This window comes from Podarcis cretensis (genome assembly GCF_951804945.1).
Source record: "Podarcis cretensis genome assembly, chromosome: 3".
NCBI lineage: Eukaryota > Metazoa > Chordata > Lepidosauria > Squamata > Lacertidae > Podarcis > Podarcis cretensis.
Genome location: NC_137172.1, coordinates 53,715,219 through 53,736,633, shown reverse-complemented (window position 1 = coordinate 53,736,633; position 21,415 = coordinate 53,715,219). Strand labels below are relative to the sequence as shown.

At 41.9% G+C, this 21,415-nt stretch overlaps 1 protein-coding gene across 2 annotated transcripts in view; it reads left to right on the top strand.

The window, feature by feature from the left end:
* Positions 1-17,380, top strand: part of PACRG (parkin coregulated) — a 221,438-nt gene extending 204,058 nt beyond the window's left edge. For both annotated transcript variants that reach the window (XM_079971951.1, XM_079971950.1), the window contains one exon: positions 17,051-17,380. In XM_079971951.1, coding sequence (XP_079828077.1) covers positions 17,051-17,211 — 161 coding nt within the window. In that variant the 3' untranslated portion in view covers positions 17,212-17,380. The remainder of the gene's footprint in view (positions 1-17,050) is intronic.
* The last annotated feature ends 4,035 nt before the right edge of the window (positions 17,381-21,415 follow it).

Below are 21,415 nucleotides of genomic sequence, written 5' to 3'. Positions count from 1 at the left end.
TTACATCTTGGATCTTAGCCCCAGGGAGACAGCACACTTCCCGAGACATCTTGTCAGGCCCACAGATCACTGCTTCTGTTCCCCTCAGTAGGGAATCCCCTATCACCACTACACGCCTCCTCTTAGGTCTGGTCGGGGTTCTTCCGTGACCTGTCCGTTCCAAGGTCGCCTGCACATTCCCTGAGGACTGACTTTGCTGCTCGTCTTCATATACCTGATCGATTGTAATGAGGGAGAGATCCTCAAATGGAGTCTGCTCTTCGTCTTCCATGCTAGGGGAGAGGACCTCAAAGCGATTGTGTATTTCTAAACAATCATAGCGAACCCTGGGCCTCCTACTTCTTTGAGTCACGTTTCTCCATATATCTGGCTCCTGTGTTGGTGAACTAGCCTCCTTCTCAGGGGAGTCCCCTGTCTCCTCCTTGGTGGAGACGGTGTGCTCTGTTGCTTCCAAGAAGAGCTCCAGCTCTCTAATTCTTTGGAGCGTAGCTACACATTCCTCCAGTTGCTGGACTTTGTCTTCTAAGAGGGCAATCAACATGCAATTGCTGCAGGTAAAGCTGCCTGCAACCTTTGGCAAGATGGCAAACCTTGCGCAGGAACCGCAGGCGACTGCAGCTGTTCCCTCACCCTCCATCTTGAGAACGTGTCGTTGGGGGTGGCTACAGCGGTCCTCCATCATAAAAAGCATGAAGACAGGACAAATACCCCCCCAAAAAAACCTAGGTCTCCCCCAACAAATGTTTGAGACTAGCTCCCCTAAATCTAAAAGATGGATCAAACTGCGCGCGCCGCTGCCCTGCAAGCTCTGGTAAGCTCCTCCCACAGCTAATCACCTGCCTCAACAGAAACCCTGCCCCCTCTGACCTTTGCACAGGGAGAGCAGCTAATCAGCCACAAAGAAATACACACACAAGAAAACCCTTTTTGCTCCTTCTTCAGCTGCTGCCCTGCAAGCTGAAAGTTGAGTGCACTCCAGATTTTAAGAAGGCTGATTTCAAAAAGCTTGAGGAACCACTGGATGGTGAGAAATACTCAAAAGGAAGGGAGTCCAAGATGAATGGGAGTTTCTGAAAAGTAAAACAGCTGTCATGGATACTTTGGTTGAGATTCCGGCAATGCAGGAGGTTAAACTGGGTGAGCTTTGGGATCCATTCCAACTCTACAATTTTATGATTCTATGATTCATCAGACCATGAAGCTTGAATTAATTTAGAGTGGCTAGGTACTCCTATGCCCCCTCTTTACCTAATTTTGGCTGCTTCCTTTTGGTGTTCAATCTCTTTTTGCCAGGCTCAGCACAGTTTTCCTTGTGGGAGAAAACTGAGGTGTTAAGCAGCATTCTGTACATCACCCTCTAACATTTTTCATGTTCTCCTTTCAGCAAAAATTGCTGTTCATTTCTTCCTCTTGTTCCAGACATAGCCAAATAAACTTTTTTTTTGTTATTTTTGTAAACATCTCTTGCAAGCCTGAGCAAGTTGAATTGAAGCCTTTCATTACCACTGTGCCTCTCTTTGAAAATTTGGTAATCTAATCATGGATGGCATCATCTAAGTCTTGGTTGCCTGGTTTGCCAGTTTGTAGCAGACTCCTATAGGGATATGGCTATTAGTTACCTCACCTTTTATTTTTACTAAAATGCTCTCAAATGGTATTCTCCTTTAGAACCTCAAGCTTCAAGGATAATGTTCACCCATGCATACTAAAATGAAACACTAGGCACCATCATTGGGCTTGATCCAGCTTCTCCTGAAAATTAATCTGTTGATTTCATAGTAGGCAGATTCTGTACAAGCATCTGAACCGAGCTCTGCCTCTGAAATTGGAATAGGGATCACTGAAATAGGCTGTTACCTTTATGGGCTTCTGATAGGCTTCTGGTTGGCCACTATGAAACCGTATTAGTCTATTTCCCCGGGCTCTTTCTTCATTTCCCTTGACTTTTATGTAGTTCTCTCAAAATTCTTTTAGACTAACCATTAAGTGGCTTGCAGTTTATATGATAGGTTCTTTGAAATTTAAAATTGTCGTTCTCGGTACAAAGATAGCAGAACTTCATGGAAGCGTAGCTGTTTCTTTTTATGGATGTGTAATCATTATTTCCCCCCCACCCCACCCCCCGCTCATTTACATTGAAAAGCAATTAAACAGTACAGGAAAGCTGTGTGATCATGGGATTCTGATGCTGTGTTTTCTGTCCCACAAAATTATTACTCTAGGAGCCATGACCTCGGTCTCCATATATTACCACTTTAATTTTATTTTTAAAATGCCGTTAAAAGGATTTAAGTCCTTTCTCTTTTATGCATGTTTCTTCACATAGATTTTGCTCTTCTGTCACTACATTTTAAATCTGTTTCTGGAAAGAAACATTTTGATTTACAGAAATGAGCAAAGTGATTCATTCAGTAGGAGACTCAGGATCATCTCCAGGTTTGAGAGGGCAGGCATGGCAAGACGCCATCTGTTGGACCTCCTCCTGTGGCAGTGATGGGCAGCAGCATTCTGGTCCTTGTCTTATTACTTTGCCACAAAGCCAAAGAGGCCTTGCCTGGGGAGCCTGTGCAATCAACTCTTGAAATTGCCCTGACAATATTTTTGTAGCTTTTTACTTATTCTGATATTTTTAATTGTAAATTGCTCTGGGTGTTTTGGCCAAAAAAGTGGTAGATAAATGCAGTTAATAAAATAAATAAACCCCAAGAGCAATGCTTCACCCACTTTCTGCAACAGATTTCATTTCCCCCCAGCTATAAAGATAAAATGGTGGAGAAAGATCCAGTTGAATTTCTGTCTGTCACACAACCTTTTAAAGACACACAAATTCAAAGGGAGAAAGTGGCAATCCTAGTTTCTGCTTTTAGTAACATGAACGATCTTGATGAACGGTCTTGAAATATCTTGGTTTTGAGTGGTCAGGAAATTATGACTCTTTGTTTGGCTTTAGTAACATGAATCCATAGAGACTTGCATAGTTCGTTCCTTCCTCTTTAGTATAACATTCATTGACTTTTTGCCTCCAAAGGCCACCATTCTGCATCAGCTTCTGTATTCAATCTTCACTCATCATTATTAATATTTTCCGATACAACGCTTCCCTCTGAATGACTTGGAACTGCAATTCCAGCATTGTTAGTAAGTTACATCCAATATGAGTGTCTTTCTTGGGCATTATAAATATTTTGCAGATTTTACCCAAAGAAGGCAGGGGAAGTATAATACAATATTATGATTTTTAAATATTCTCATGAAGATATCAGAAGAATTAGCTTTCTAAAAACCATTTGAACTAGCCTTGCTTTACTAGCATATATTATTAAAACTTAAATGTCTACACGAATAGCTGTTCTTTTGCTTCTAATGCAGGCTTATGCATGCCCAAGGATGATCTTCCAAGTGTAATGAAGCATATTTCCAGTCAGTAGATTTCCTTGACAGCTCATACTTTTTGTGTGTTATAAGATGGGAAAACTTAAGCTGACAAATATTCAAACAGATTGCACTCTGTGGTATTATTTAGTGGTTTTCCTGACTGCTAGAAACTAGGCAGTATTGACCTAAAGCAGTCATCCACAGCACTCTGTGCTTCTCACCAATGCATGGGGTGTGGAGGGGGGGGTACAAATTTTATCTTCACTCTATCGTGGGTGGCAGAACCGAAGTCTCTGAATACCAGATCCAGTTTGTAAATTGCAGGCCCTTCCATACACATGAAATGAAAGAAAGCAATATGCACAGTGGGTTGACTTATACGCCAAAGCATATGTTCTTCTGGTATCAGAAATATTTCTAGAGTGGTATGTTGTTCTTCTGTACAAGTGCCAGTGTCTGGGAGGAAATGACATGATGTCTTGTGACAGGAAAAGGTTCCAGAAACTTAACAAAGAAGGAAAGTGTTGATTCTGGTCACATTAGTGTGATGAGTTTCAGCAGTTCTCATGGGTTCATCGCTTTCTGAGATCTATTAAAGACTGACATTTGAATAGGATCCCAGGCCTGGCACTAGTTGTGCAAATATATCTTTCAAAATTTGTGGAAACCTATGGCTCTTCAGGGAATGTTGGGCTCCAATTCCCATCAGTCCCCAGCAGCCTGGCCAGTGGTCAGGGATATTGGGAGTTATAGTCTGACAACAGTAAGGGGGTCACAGGTTCTTGCTGTGGCAGAGCTTTTCAAACTGTATGTCGTGACATGTTAGTGTGTCGGCTGCAGTGTGTAGGTGTACCATGCAAACACTTCCCGCACTCCTCCAGGAGCTAGAAAGGGATTATTCTAACCTCTGGTTGGCTAGTAAAACTGAAGTACTGTGTTGCAAAAGGATGCATGTCTTAAAAAAGTGTGTCACCAACGTGAAAAGTTGGGAAAGCTCTGCTGCACGGGGTTGCCAGAAGGAATTGCAGCTTCCCCAATGCTTCCTTGTGCTTATCAACTCTGTGCGCACTGAAGTGGGGGAGGGGAGCCCTCCCTTCTTTCCAAGAATAGGTGGGGACTTGGATGGCACAGTCAACCTCCAGTCTTTCTGCACTACAATGACCTCTCCCGGACACTTCACCCTCTTCTGTACCTTCTATCACGATGAGTGTGATGATGAGATCCTAGATTTTGGGGTGCAGGGAGGAATCAGCTATTTATTGTTCAGGTCAGAGGCTTGACCTCAGTTTCCAAGCAGTTTTTCAGACTCCTTTCTGATGGGGTTTCTCATAAGGATGAAGAGCTGTGGCAAAATTTGTCCTCTAGGCTACTAGGCCAATTTTGGATGATACCCAGAGGGTCATGGGGGTGGGATCCGAGCCAAGAGAAGTCAAACATCCTCTGTGATTTCCTCACCATGTTTTAGCCTTATTTTAACTCTGCGATATATATTTTAGTGAAACTGAACTGGGCAGTAGTGTCTATTTTAGCATTTTGCACCAGTGCCTCTGTCCCAGCCATTATTTTATTGATGTTATTGGCTAACATAGATATGTGATGGTAATGATTAGCCCAAACGGATCATGATCACATAGCCTAAAGTATAAATTGTGCAACGTCTGTCCACATTTATAAATTCAACGATAAAATAATAAATGGAATTCTTAAACTATTAATCTGGAATAAGGTACTATTAGGGACGCAGGTGGTGCTGTGGTGTAAACCACTGAGCCTTGGGCTTGCTGATCAGAAGGTCAGCGGTTTGTTCGGTCCCAGCTCCTGCCCACCTAGCAATTTGAAAGCATGTCAAAGTGCAAGTAGATAAATAGGTACTACTCCAGCGGGAAGGTAAACGTCGTTTCCGTGCGCTGCTCTGGTTTCGCCAGAAGTGGCTTAGTCATGCTGGCCACATGACCCGGAAAAACTGTCTGCGGACAAACGTCGGCTCCCTCGGCCAGTAAAGCGAGATGAGCACCACAACCCCAGAGTTGTTTGCGACTGGGCTTAACTGTCAGGGGTCCTTTACCTTTACTTTTTAAGGTACTATTAATCAGTAATTAAGGAGGCGTTGTTTAAAGCAGGAGTGCAGAAAACTGTGACCCTCCAGAGGTTGTTAGATTGCAACTCCCACTAGCTGCAGCCAGCATGGCCAAGACAGAGGGATGATGGGAGCTCAACAGCATCTTGAAGACTGCAGGTTTCCCCATCCCTGGTCTAAGCATATATTTAAACATTAATTTAATGTTGTGGGAAATGTAGAAAATGCAATCCCACCCCCATATATATTTGGATATTTATATCCAGAAATTACAGCTAAAGCATAGCTCACCCTTACATGGATATAAATCCCACTAAGCTTAATTGGACAGGATTTGCCTGGAGCTTGCTCTGGGATATGCAGGATAGAGACGTACAAGGGCTTGAACTTGGGTTGCATCCCTTCCACTCATGGTGCTTCAAAGGTTCAGGGTTTTTTTTAAAGAAAATGACACCCACCATTGTAAACAAGCACTATGTTGTCATATACTCGGAGGTAAAGTGTGCATACACAGAGTTTATATTTGAAAAAGAAAGGCAATTTGGAATGGAATCTTTTTAGAAGGAAAATCAATGTCTTCCTAAAAAAGAAAAGAAAAGAAAAGCAGCAAATTTGAGTCATCATCCCTTTATCATGACTCTCGCTTTGCTCCCAAAATAAACCAGACTAGTGAAGGCTGCCTACTTCTGACATATTACATGCACTGGTTTTGTTGAAAAGCAAAAGCAGAAGCCCATAACAAAATATAAAGGGAAAACGGTGTAAAGAATTAAATGCCAATCCCTTTTGCCCACCCACAGAGGTCAGAATTAAGGTTATGCCGTGGATTTATAAGGAAACTCATATTGCAGCTGTCTGGACTATACCTGCTTTGAAGATAAATCAGCGGGGTAAATTTCTACTGCTGCCAGTTCTTTAACCTTCTTAAGTACAAGTGTTCAATTCTGGTCCTGTGCTTTGGCAAAAAAAAAAAAAAAAAGGTCTCAAATTCTGTGCAGCCATATCTTTCAGAAAGTTGATGCCCTTAAGCTCCCAAGGAAGCTTTTTAGGTTCATGTCTCTAGTACCCTCCCTGAGTGATCTGAAAATAATGGTAAATTGGAAATAGTAGCAATTCTTAATAACTGTGTGTAATACACACACACACACACACACACACAGAGAGAGAGAGAGAGAGAGAGAGAGAAGTAAATCAAAATTATGTGTATAGGCTCGAATCAGAGGAGCCCTGCTAATGGGACCTTCATTCCTTTTTTAAACAAACAAATTACTGATTTTGCTGTTTTCTGAAGATGCCTTCAATTTTACAAGGCACCCATCTGCTTGTCCAATTGCTTTAGTAGTGTATGTACTGGCTCCTTTGCTGTTTCCATTGTGGGTGAAGGCATGGAGGTTGCATACTAGTGCTTGCTAAATCATCTTAAGTTTAGCTAGGACTCTTAACTAGATGACTCCTATCTATGCAGAGCCGTTCCTTGTGGTGAGCCACTCAGAGGCTGCTAAGCAAATGCATAAGGGGCATTATTGACTTCCTTGGCTCTAACATAGCTCCAGAAACACCCATCTAGTTTCTTCTGGACTCACCTAGCATGACTTAGCTATCAATGCTTCCAGATCACCTGCTCCCATAACTTTAAGTGTTTGCACCTTCTTCTTCTCACTTGATCAGCTGCCAGCATCCTACAACAGAGCCCAAACTGAAGGACTTTTCCCATCAGCATTCCATGTAGCACAGGAACAATAAAGTCTACAGAGAAGAGGCACCATTCATCTTAAAGCAGGTTCTTATGTTACTTGAGTGTCAATGGCACTCTGGAATCTTGGGTGCCATTGAGATGAGGAGGTACTGCACTATAGTCTCCTGGCATGTGGCCTGAGGCATCTTCTGTTGCTCTGTGAGAGGGAACATCACTACAGCATTTCACCTGCCATTAGGTTAACCAATTTATAAGAACCAATTTATGGAATCCCAAGGGAGAGCACTTACATTTTTTAAAAAATGATTATAATGTTTCTGCACAATTCTGGTTTCCTTTGAAACCAATTGCCCTAGATGGACTTTATGCTTTGTTGCTTTACATTACATTATCAAATGAATAATGCTTGTTTTGTGTTGTTTTTGTACTGTGTGCTTTTAATTACAAATTAATTCAGCTCCATTTACAAGTGAACATAGTATCAGACATAATATGCAACAAAGGCATTTCAAACCATGGGCAATTAAATCCATTCAGTCTTTGTCCATATAAATAAATTGTGTAGCTTCTGTATATGAGGTTTTTCTTCTTTTGTATGAATTCCAACAGATAACATACAGGGACAAAACGTGATCCCTTTGGTCCTTTAAGTGGGATTTGTGCCTTACTTCATTGTTTTGCAACAGTACAAAGGCTGCACCAAGGCCACTGAGATTTTTGCTTCATGATTCTGTCTCCTGCTGAGCATGTTGTTTGGCTGAGATTGCTGGAGAAGGGCAAATACTCTAAATGACAATCATTTTAGGAAGACCTTGTCCCTCCCAACTGGTCTCTTCTTGGGACAGACGTGTTTGCATATGTCATGTGTCATTAACAAAAATATGTGGCTTTGTTTTCATTTTAGTATCTCAATTAAGAAAAAAAGGGGGGTGGACTTCTGGGCTTAGAATGGATTGCATGTGATGTTGCTAATGGTTCCTGGAAATGAAAAGCTATGATAACAGCTGCTGTCCTGGCTCCTTTTCAAGATTTTTGTTTAAACAGCAGCCATTTACAAATAGTTAAAAACTATTTCTAGTGCTCTCACATTGTTACCAAAAACACCATAAGGCATTGCAATTATTTACCAAGAATTCTTTGTAATTCCTTACCAAGTTGCTGGTCCCCCCCTCCCCCACCCCGCTTATAAGTCTGGTTAAAGAAAGAGTGACCTCACAGTTGGGGGTAGCTCAGTGGTACAGTGTGTGGCTTGCATGCAGAATATCATGGGTTCAGTCCCTGACATCTCCAATTAAAAGGATCAAGTAATGGGAAAGGCCTCAGAGAGCTTTTGTCAGTTGATCTAGGCAATACTGGGTAGACGGTATAAAGCAGCTTCATGGACCGTTTTGGCAAACTTCTTTTTTCTCCTGTCTCTCTCTCCTAGAAGAGTCGATTCCATACATGTCCCACACTCCATAAATATCCTAAAGGCAAGGGATTGTGTATGGATTTCCTTCCTCCCACTCCTCCTGAATTTTGCCCTTGCAGCTTTTTGGTTTTATCCTATTGAATGTAATGGAGAAAATTCCTCCATTACATTAATGGGGGTTAAGAACCTGAGAAGCTGGCAACTCTTCTCTTGCTCCAATTTTAAAGTGAATCAAAGAATTTGAGGGGTCATAAAGCTCATGTCCTTTGAGTTGGGCTTTAATGAGCCCCTTCAGTTATTTCCTGGGCTCAGGAGAACTTCACTGGCATCTCTAAAAGGTATGCACAGTTCAGAGACTGTGGATAAAGACTTCCAACTCTCACAGTAAAAACAATTTTAAAAGCACTTCACACACAACAAAGTGTGACGATGTCTGTTAGCTTAGGTGACTTTTAAAAAGAATGAGAAAAAGTATGCCTAAGCAAAGTTAATTATTGTATATTTACGGTATATATTTAATGTATCTGTACCAACACATACAACCTATTTCTTGAACCCCTAGTGTCCTGGTCTGACTCAAGAATTTCATATAAATTGTTTGAATGGAGATTGCATGTGCAGAAATGTATCTGTCTCCTTTAGATGATAAATACATGACATACTATGCATTTAGGGCTGACCTTTGCACTCTGTATCACTGATTCTTTGACCAGTTTAAACTGATCAGCATAAACAATGGATCGGTTTAAACAATGCTGATCATGTCTTCAATCTTAGTTTTCCTAGTTTCTACAGAGAAAAGACAAGTTTGATAAGGGAAGAATTGCCTTCTGACATTATGAGTCGGTTTTGTATTTGTGTTTTCAGCATCTAAATGGGAAGATCACCGATGTCCCTGGCAGGGTGAAGATTTTGGCAAAGTTCTTAAGTCTATAGTACAGGAAAGATTGACCAGTCTTGCCTTTTCAGAAATTAGGTATATGAACAACTAAACATACTTGATATAAGTAGAAGGTACTTCTCTCCCTAAGCTTTCATTGATCTCGTATCATGATATCTATCACCTTTGGAATAAAAGAAAAAAAAGCTTTGAGGAAGGGGCTGTAGAGCTTGGAGTGTAATTTCCAGGCATTTTGGAGCTTGAGTGAATGTGGAAAGCCCTTAACACAACACATTAAACTGAAAGGTTTTTTGTTCATTGAATATATTTATGCAGCATGCTATTTTGAGTGGAAGCTTGAAAACTGTAGCACAAGGCTTCCCACACATCCACAAAAACATTGCTTGTTCAGCTGCTATTAAATTTTGGGAAGTGCAGTAGGATGCAGGGAACTTCATTTCTGTAAACTTGCTTAAGGTAAGAGCTCCTTACCTTAGGATCCAAGCCACACAGATGGCAACAGTGCTCATGGCCAGTAGGTAGTTGAGGAGAGAGAGAATCTAGCTGGCATAAGTGTGAGGCATCTGATGATAGCAGTTATCTTTGCACGAAAGATTGCCTTGATTTGTCCTGATTTGATGCATGAAGTTGAGGAATTGATCTTTCTCTGTGCTTTGTGTGCATCTCTGTTTGTTTTAATTACATGTTTCATGACATGCCTTGAACAGAATTGTTCAATGTTGATAATAATGACCACGATCAATACAGCCTCTGAGGAGCAAGACCAATACAGAACACATTTTTGTGCCTTCTCCATTGAAATGGTTGAATGGCCTTTGACAAAAGGATTTAAGCTGGAACTCTAGCACCTGCTTCAAAGGATCTTCAGTAGTCTCTTTGAATCTCTTTCTTTTCAAAAAGACCCCGGGCAGATTTGAACTATTAAAATCTTGGGAAGTTACTTTTTCTACCTTTCTGGCTACACAGCCATTCCAGTTTCAATTGATGTCTTCCATGAAGTATGAGACCTTGAGGAAAGGTCTTTTCAAGGGCAAGTATATATCATTGATTTGAATAGAGGTGTTTGAACACATACAAAAGATTAAAACATCTTGAATAGAGACGGCTGCCTCTGCTTAGAAGTGGAAGCTAATAAGCCACAGAAAAGTCTGTAGTACATTTTATAACCATCAAGAACTTCCATAGATATGAATAGATCTCATTTACTCCTGCAGATTGTTTCCTCCAACTCAGCCAAGTGCCATGCATGCATCTCTTCTACTACGGTCTGAAGAAAGACCGGGGAGATGTGTGTAATGCGGGATCCATGGAGTCTCTAGCAATAGACATGACTCTGCCCCAGAAGAAGAAGAAAAGAGGTGGTCACTTTCCTCTTGGGATAGGAACATCCCTAAGATGGAAGAACTTTTCATCTTTTCATCCTATGTGAAAGAAAAACTCCTCTCCCTCCCCCCAACCTATTATTGGGGATGGCAAAGGGAAGACTGGCATGCTTGGTAGCTGTTCAGTACTTCTTCTCATTGCCCAGATAGGAGAATGTAGGAGCAGGGTTTGTGGCATCGAAAGCAGGGTAGTATTTGCATAGGAACCATAGAAAAAAGAGGAGGATTTGGTAACCATAGCCTTCATACTGTCATGTATGTGTATTGGATTGTAGTTGGATACTGATGGAACTGGTGGGTTGAGCCTTTATACCCCTTCCAGACTTTTCAGATACATTCCAATTCTGGTCTCTACAATAATAGGTGATCTATATTACAGAAATCAATGTTTTCTTGTATATATGAACACTTAAAAATAATAATATTCATTCTTAGAAAAATGCCCGGACAAAAATCTGAAAATGTTGAAGCAATTTAAAATCCTCCTTCATTATTAGCCTGACAGGTAATGGGTCCTCCTCCTACATCAGGCAATATCACAAGCATTTGATCTGGTTTACATAAAAACAATCTGCTGGATCAGGTCAATGACCAATCTAGCCTAGCATCCTGTTCTAACCAGATGCCAATGGGAAGCCAGCAAGTAGTTGTTGACATCTTGAGAGACAATGAGGTGTGCCTCCGGCAGTGAAGTCAAACCTCTGCATTGCAGCACCAAAGTGACCTCCCTGGGGCACAAATCGGAGCAGTGTGCATAGAGGTCCTGGGTTGCCCAGAATAACAAGACCCACTTCTTGGCCTCACTTTTGTGGTCCAAAGGAAAGCAGAGAAATATGTTTGGCACAAGCTTGCCTGCAGAAGTTGCCAGAAAAAGGCGTAGGGACTGAGCACAGCAGCACTTTCTCCATTTTTAATTCCCCGTATTTAACAGCAGAGGTAGAACATAGCCATCTTCCATTAATTTGTCTAATCCTTTTTTTTAAAGTCATCCAAGTTGGTGGCTATCATTGCCTCTTGAGGAAGCAGATTCCATGGTTTACTTATGTGCTATGTGAAGAAGTACTGCTTTTTGTGTGTGTGTCCTGAAACTTTTGTTTGTTTTGTTTCTGATCACACTATCTTACATTTCTTCAAAGGATTTGAGTGATCATACCTGGGGTTTATCCCATTATTTTCCCACAACAGCCCTTTGATGTATGATAGGCTGAGACACAATGACTGGCCTAAGGACCTTAGGGAGCTTTCATGGCCCAAAGATGGGATAGAATTGCCTAAAATGAATAAATATATTTAAAAAATCACCCAGTGAACTTCATGGCTGTGTGGGTCTCCTGGCTGGCATCCAGATCTCTAACCACTGCATCATACTGGCTGTCCACAATCACAACAGAAGAATTGCCTCACCTCTGGTACCATCATCTGAAACAGCTCTTAAGGGATATAAAAACGCAAACTCACCTTTTAATATAATAAGTACCTTTATGTGGATAATAACAGACAGAAGCCTGATGCCCTAATCTGGGAATTACTTGTAATTCTAGCTCCTACCATTTCTAATTCTAGTTCTCTAGATCAGCAGTTCTGCCCAGCATTGAGGAAAATATTTTCCTATGCACAGTAATAATAACACTGCTGCTTCCTAGGACAAGAGCCCTTTGCTGCATGCTGCGTCTGCAAGACATTTCACTTGGGGAGTGTGGCATGACAGATGTGCTCTCTGAAATTTCCTTCATGTTGATTAATTCTCTGCCACTAAGGGAAGCTTCAATAAACAGCTTGAATCCAATCCAGGTTCTGGCATCTTACATACAGCTTTTTCTGTGGTTGCCCACATGTTCGCTATACAATAAATAACACGAAAATAACATTACGCTAGAGAAGGGCAGGCTGAGACGGCTGCGCACCAGTGGCGAGGGCTCCCCTACCCCTCCATGTACTCATTCTAATTATTATTATGACTAGATACTTAGCCTTAGGTGTGCTGAGGAAATCAGTATGACTCATCTGTCTAATGCTGGCAAATGCAGGGGTGGATGTTGTCCTGATGGGTAATCATCCCCATCTTTGCCTGAAAGATTTGCTAATTCCTGTAGCTGTGTAGGGCAACTATTGTGGAGCATAGCAGGAGTCTTCTTTGCTGAAATAGCCTTTCAGTAGCGTCACTTATAAACTGTGTCATGAAATTAGAAGGAACAATGGCTGTCTTGAGGATACGAGCTCTGCATGTGGCATGCATTGTCAGTAATGATAGTCTGTGCATCACTTTGTGCCATCCTTTATAGCTCATTCTCTTATGCCTGACCCTTTCGGAGTATTTTTTTACTCGGTCCTCCAAGCCGTCATCTCTTGTAGAATTATTTTGCTAGCCTGGCATCCTTACTGATTTTTGTCTGCATCAGATCAAGCTATCACCATGTCTTACCATCAGCACAGTTGCAAAGAATGTTTATCTTACCCAGAGCTAACCCAAATCTCTAGCTTTGTGTCTTTGCTATTTTAGAGTGGTGAATGTTTTGAAAGAGCAAACAGAATCATTTTTTAAGGCAGACACATGTTTAAGGGTGAATGCAGTAGTCAAGCCTAAGGGCCAGTGAGAACCATGGATGACAGGAAGGCCAAAATTAGCCAGTGGCACCAGACTGACCCTTCAGTGGCACCTGATTTCACTGTTGTGGGACTGCCCTAACGTGGAACTCTTTGTCCTTCCTTCCTCTGTTCCACAGCTCCAGTGGTGCAGACATCCAATGCCTAACATGAGCTTGAGTTCTGTGGCACCTGAGAGTGTTCCATATGCAACTTTTTTAAAAAAAGAAGAACTAATAATGTGAAGGAAGCAGAGAAGATACCAGTATTTTACTGCTTTCTTTTCAGGAACTAAGACCAGCAATTTTCCTTGTGAAAGTTCACATAATAAATGATAGGTGCCAGAGTTTCTCTTCAAGGAAGGGTGACATTTAAACCATCCCAGACTCTGCATTCATCATCAGATGCCAGGGGTGCCAACTTGAATAAAATATGGGGGGCAGGTACCTCCACCCTCCATAATCAATCACAAGATGCAGTGCACACACCAACTGAATGGCAATGCCCATCAACTTTGGGGGAATATCATCATAATTCTACATTGCACTGGTGACCCCATTTAGGTATGAAGATGCAACTCATGACTTGCACTGGATCAGATAAAGCCAAGGAATGGATTGGAAAATCACTAATAAGGTGTTGACATAAATTGTTTGTGAAAGATAGCCCATATAAATGCTTATTTCAAATGGCATCTGGTCATGCTCTCACTATCATGAATTTGTCACATTAGACCTGGGAGTTGCATATAATCTATATGTTATGTTTACACCTTTTAACTGTGAGCTGTTTATCTTCCGGACTGGTTTTCTAGTTCATTCCTTTTGCCTGTGCTCACTGACCCAGTTTTGATATAACATTGTTGTGTTTTCTTAATGTGAAAATGTTCAAGTCCTTATGTTCTCTCATGAGGTTTATAAGAACCTATTTCATGGACATTGGAATGGATAATTCCATGAGATTTGCTCCTCATGTGATTTATTGTAATGTCAGAAAGTGTTGGATGGGTTTGGAGTGCTGAAAAGCAGTAACATCTAGGGAATCAGAGGTTGCTGACATCATGCTTGGGACATGTGTTTGGGAGGGAACAAAGCAACCATTGGTCAAGGCCTCCAATAAAGTGCATTGAAATAACCATTGTTGATGTAATATAGCAAAATCTCACACTGTGTGTCATTGTGGCTCAGCTCCTTGCAGAGAAGCATGTGTTTTATTTTGGGCATGTAACTCAAGAGACCCACTTCAGAATCAACCTACTAATCAGCTGCCGCTGGAGTGAAGAACTGTTAAAATGCTGCTTTGTTCCTAGCATTCTACTTGGGATGAGTCTAAGTGCAAGCAAAGGAAGAAAGTAATAAATTGAGAAGACCCTGTGCTCAAATAGACATGAAATCTCCTGCTTAATTTCTGAGTACAGTAAAAGAGTTCATTAGCCTGATTCTCACTCCTGACCTAGGGCAATTTCACACCATACATTTAAAGCACATTCAATGCACATTTAAAGCACATGACTTCCCCCCAAAATCATAGTAGCTGTAGTTTGTTAAGGGTGCTTGAAATCTATAGCTCTGTGAGGGGGAAACCACAATTCCAAGGATTCTTTTAGGGGAAGTCCTATGCTTTAAATGTGCAAAGCAGCATGTGAACAGTCCCTGAAGTGAAGCCTCATAGATCAGATCTAATGGGATAATGTTTCAAGAGACACGACTGAAAGAAAACTGTCCTTGCACCCTCACTGCTCCTTGGCTCCGAAGAGAATGTCAAGCAAGGAGAAGATTATTTGGCTTCCTACATGATTCTTCTGGCTTCTCTGACACTGTCAACAGAATGGATAAATAGTGTTAGGAGGGACGTTGAGTTTTATGGTGAGGACACCTGTCTGCCCAACCAATGTCACATGAGCCATCAAATAACCTTCAGGCAATCACTGTTTTCAGTCACTATATATCTATGCTGGGTTAGAGCCAGAGATATACGGGACTAAAAAACTCTGTCTTATTGCCAAACCTCTAAATCATCCAGTACTTACTGCCAAATTATCTTTGGTATGATTCTGAATATATTCATGCTGAAGGGGGTTGTAGGATGTTCCCTTATATGGCCATGATATATTAACCTTTTACTCCAGAGTAGTCACATTATTTTCTATTGAGATTACACTGAAGTAAGGGCTTGGAAAATAATTTGGAAGCAATTCCAGTGAAGTCAGTGAGGCCTACTTCTAAATAAATATGTTTAGAATCAGAGCGCAAGTCTCATCAAAGTCTTGGGCGAAGGATTATGTATCCAAGTTTTACATTTGTTCCATATTTGCACAGGCATCTAGACTTTCTTTCTTGCAAGAACGGATATACTATCTCACTTCAGATATGTGTTACCAGTTACTTCCCAAGCTGCCTCACAGCAGAGTAAATGGAAAAGACTGTTATTCCATATAAGGACTCAAATAATTTGCCCTATTGGTGCTGACTTACTTTAACACATTTTTTCCCCAGAACCCCAACATTGCTTGTGTTGTGTGGTTTTCTTCAAAATGACTGTTCTGCAACAAACTACAGCTCCCTTTCTTCCAGTCTCAATAAGCAAATGGACATGGTGTTTGGCAGGGACCGGCCCCTTGGAATAATCTGTAATGTGTTCAGCCCTTTGCCCTTTTCTCAGAAACATCAAGTTAGAATGCAGCTTCAGAAAGAGAGGCAAAGACTGCCTGGTGAGCTATCCAGAACTGTGTGGGATCAGGCCTTCAAGTCTTCTTCAGGCTGGTAGGAAATAGGTAGACCCAACACAAGCCCCTTAGTTAATAAGGCAGCCTCCTGATTGGCCAAACTAGACATTAAAACCAGGTACCTGACCTTTTGTGATTACCTAGATGAGAGAGTAGTACATCCATTCTCTCTTGGCTCCTGAGCTTGGCCTACCTCAGCTCATCATCCTAACAGGGACTTCGCAGAGTAGGCGTAGCCCACACTGTGCCCTCCAGATTTGTTGAACTACAGTTCCTATAATCCTTGACCATTGGCCAGGCTGGCTGGACTGACTGTAGCTGGAGTCCAGCAACACTGGGAAAGCAGAACCTTGGCTTCTCCTGTCATAGGCATACACACGTAGGACCACACCAGCTGCAGTGTCCCCCAAAGATAGAAACCAGCAGTGGGCAGATGAAATAACTGGGGAAATAAGAATAGGTTCAGGTTTTGTCTGTAAATAGATCCCTAAGATTTCATGATTCTGCCCTTATGTTATTGCTGCAGCAAAAATCTGCAGCCTTAGGGCACATAGAGATGGCTCTAATTTCCAGTGGCACATGTGCTATGCCAGTGCATATGCAGTCTACTGTACAGAGAGAAGCTACTTTGGCAGAACATGGTCTCCTGCTGGTACGTATGGCTGATAAGATGGAGTCTGCATGGAAGGCTTTCTGACAAGCTTGTGTGCAGCAGAACCAGGGTGTTGTTATTGTTGTTGTTGTTGTTGTTGTTGTTGGGCACCTCCTATATTTTCAGATGAAGATGAATTTACCATTAGTATGCACTGCTTGTAATGATTTTCTAGAGCAAAGGTTGTGCTGTGATATCTCCACAAGACCATCTAGCCTAATATATTCTTTCTTTTTTTAATCAATCAGTTAATTCGGGAGATGGCATTGACTACAGTCAGCAGAAGCGTGAAAATATCGGAGACTTGATTCAAGAGACACTGGAAGCCTTTGAGCGCTATGGTGGTGAAGATGCCTACATAAACATTAAATACATGGTTCCAACTTACCAATCATGCCTGTTAAACTAACAAACAGAAGGAGTGAGGCTATTTACATTCTCCAGCTCTGTCAAATGTTCTGTTCCTCATTCTTTCCCTGCATCTACTAAAACAGCAGCTTCTGGACCTTTAGACTGTGTGGTACTATTGTGAACCAGTCTTTCCAATACATAAATAGTGCCTGTTTCTTTGATTACAATAGTGTACTGTGCTTATTTGTCCTGTGAATTGCTTCTTTATCACAAAAGCGGAGTGGAGCAGGAGCCAGAGTCGAACCTTCACTTGTATGGACAATAAAACTATAATTTTCGTACGCATTTTGGCAATTGCTCTTCTGTGTCCTCTTGCCCTGGGGGCGATGTCAGAGACTGTAACGAGGAGAGTTTATGCTGACTGCTTAATAGGAGAAACAGCGGTTCAGCAGTTACTCTCTAGCAGCTGGTCAGAATAATGGTCTCTGACTCACAATAAAACTTTTGAGCATATATACCAATTATAGGAGGGATTTTTGTGTAGCCCATTAGAAAGCGCCTTCATAAACTTAATTAATGATTTGTGCGTATGTGCTGTCGAAGCTTCCAGATGTTTGTATTTTTCAGCACAGAATATAAGCTCCTACTTCTACAGTATTTAATTAAAACAAGAAAACATGGCAAGGTGGGGTTAGGGGACTTTAAAACAAAATGTGATAGTAGTGAAATGTTGCACCATTATTTGTCTAAAAGGGCAGTTGGCGTTTTCAAGAGGTTTCTGTCTCTGCGACTGGCTATTTGTAGTGCTTGCTCCCCAGAGGATCCCTCTCACTGCCACTGATTTGGTTTGGTTTGTATCCATAATGTGCTCACAATCGTTTTCTCCAATAGCCTTGCCTAGGATAGAGCCTGTGGACTAGAACAAACCCCAAGCAATTTTGCGTGGCACCTGGCAGCCATGTCAAAACTTTAAACACAGTGCAGTAAAAAAACGCCTGCACTTTCATACATCCAAAAAGCGTGTTTACCATATCTGATCCTGCCCCATACACATTCTATGGTGGCTCTGACCATGCTTGCTGGGGCTGATGGTCAAGCAACATCGAGAGCCACAGGGTTCTCCCCCCACCCACCCCCCTACCTTAAAGGATTACACATTAGCTAGCTAATGTAAAGGCAGACTGGCTGAAGAGCTGCTAATCTTGGCAATGTCTATGTAACTGTGACAGGCAGGGTTTTCCTAAGCAATTACAGCATAACTCAGGTGCTTTACAAAGTACAAAGGCAAGGCTCAGGTACTTAACACATTAAAACCCCTTTTCATAATACTTCTTTCACATGCATTGCTTAGCTGTTCTTCTGCTATGAAAACAAGAAAATTGATTAAAAGAATACAGGAGTCCCCACCCCCCACTTTCTTTCTCGCAAGGAATGCTGACCCTTGCATCTACCAGTTCTCAGCCCTAATATTACATAGTGACACAGTTTATAGAAGAGTATACGGCTAGAACCGTAGGAAAAGCTAGGCACTAACCCCCCCCCCCATTGGTATTTAGGGCAAAGGGTCTGTTTCAGCTTTTGGCCCTCTTTCCCCATCTGCCCATCCCATTTGCAACAGAAGTGCCAGTTCAAAATGTGATGCATGTAAATCTGGTGGGCCCCCAGTTCCTGATTCTGATATTGGGCAGGGTGGGTTAAAGTAAAACACTAGAGGTGCTGCACCAGCTCTTGCTGCGAACAGAGCTCTTTTTTCATGCTAAAAGCCTCCAGGCCCAGAAGAATCAATGCATTCACAACAGAGGAACTGCATGTACATTATGGAGGCTGGTAGTGCTGGGGCTGCCAAAGCAATAAACATTCCTCAGGGCACACCCTTTCTGGCAGTTTTTCCCTGATGGCCCATGCGGGGAACATACATGCAAATGGAGAACTTAAAAAAAGATCTCACAATAGAGAACTGTCCCCCCCAGCTAATCTCAAAATATTTTGAATGACAGATAACTACTGTGTGGAAATGAACTGTTTCTGACTGGAATCAAAGTCCTAACTAACACTAAACCCAAATCTGAAAGAAAACATGAGAATAGGAAAGGTCCTTGTACGTTTGCAAAGTTTGTTTTAAAAACACCGCTTAACCTGCACACAGTGCCTGAATGAATGAGAGTAGTTAAAACACAAGCCAGTTAACATTCAGTATTTTAAAGTCTTGTTAAATCAAATGGGAGTGTTCAGTATGTTTTAACTCTCCCACTGAAGTCAGAGGGACTTAAAAGTACTTAGCTGTCTGAATTATCACCACGTGCGCATATAAAACAGCAGAATCCTCACTGTTCCATTTTCACTAATATTGTAGGCTTATTTTTTTGGTCTGTGAAAATACAATAATGCTACCAGGAGGAACCCTTGGTTAAGTCCACTGGACAAACAAAGAGAGAATAGTTAGTTATAATAATGGCTCTCAGATCTAGTTACGCCTTTTTTTCTGAATGTCCTTTAAAACACTTTTATGGTGAGATACAAACAGGACAGACAAAGTCAAAAGTATAATGGTGTTTGTTTTTTAAAAATGATATTAGAGCATAGAAAGAGCCCACCCGACAAATTTCGAGCAGCTGGACTAGTCTGATGGGCAGGGAGGATTACAATCACAGGTTGGTATGTCCCTCAGCAAGTATTCCCCCCCCCCTTTGTTCCATAGCACAGAAGGAAATCGGCACACATCACCCTTACAAAAATAGAACTGATGAGCAAGAGAGGAAAGGCTAGAGAGAGGCCTGCCCCTCTCCTCCACAGTGTGCTTCTCAACAAATGCACTGCCAAAGCTGAGATGTGCGCTGGTTTGAGTGATGTGCCCAGATGGTGTTTCACTACGGAGCTGGGCTCCCATGAAACTTCGTTACAGCCTAGATGACAACAGCATCTAGGGCCCTGGTGAGCTGGGAGGCGATTTATAAATCATGATAAACTTCTTAGGGGTGACCCGGAATAAAGAGACCTTGGATCAAAGCCTTTGCCTTCATATAAACCTATAGAGCCCCATCACTTAAAGTACTGATTGCTGCATCTAAGAATATATATTGTAGAGATGGGAAAGGCACAGCAAATGGCAAGCAAGAAAATTATGGGGTTGGAACAACTCCCCTACAAGCAAAGGTTGCAATGTTTGGGGATATTTGCTTTCTAATAAGTGATAGAAAGTGGGGACATGATAGAAGGTGAAATTATGCATGATTTGCAGGGGATAAATACAAAGAAGTTTCCCCCTTCCTCCTAATACTAGAACCAGGGAGTCATCCACTGAGTGGAGGCAGACTCAGGCCAGGCAAAAAGAAATACTTCTTCATACAGCAGAAAGTTAAGCTATGGCACTCCACAAGAAGCGGTGATGGCCACCAACCTTGACAGCTTCAAAAGAGGGTTATACAAGTTCATGGCGGATACAGCGATCAGTAACTGTAGGCCTGGCTCTGGATTTCAGGGTCCAAGCAGCAGCAGGCACAAGGGAGGGGGGCTCAGGCAAGGCATTAGTTCCAATAAACGCCCTGAAATGCTTGGTGCGGGGTCAGGCCTGAATGGTTGTTCATCATCATGGCTATACACTGACTCGACTAATGAGTCCTGTCAGTGGAAGCCTGGCACAAGGACTTCTGCCTATGGAATGGGACTTTCCTCTGCTGTCCTCCCTATGCTCTTGATGGGTTTTTAGAACTGTCCAGAAACCAAGTGGAAGCCAGTGAGGAACCTTTAACACTAGTAAGTATAAATGGTGGGTCCTGCTGTATTCTGTAAATTCTGGGTCAGTTGCCAAACACTTTTCAGAGGCAGCACCATGTATCATAGATTGCAGTAATCATGCCTAGGCAGTACCAAAGCATGAATGATGGTCACAATATCAGCTCTATCCAGAAATGGATGCAGTGGGCACTTCAATTGAAATTGCACTCCCAGCTACAAATGCCTCAAGTGCTTCCATTATTGTGGCTGGATCTAAGAGGGCTGGAAACTTGATCTTCTTATAACTGTGTGTTCATTCCAACCTGTTATGGTAGGGGACGTCATGACCTGCGCCAGCCACACATTCCAATTGACAATATATATATTTATACTGTTGCTATTAATATCCATTGACTTATCAACTCTGTGCTAACAAGCTCATTTGGCCACTGGGTTTGGCATCTTGTGCCCACCCACTCTCCTAAACCCCTGGAGGGGAGTCAGCTGCAGACTTCAAATACCATTAGTTTTGTGATGGGCAGGCTGTT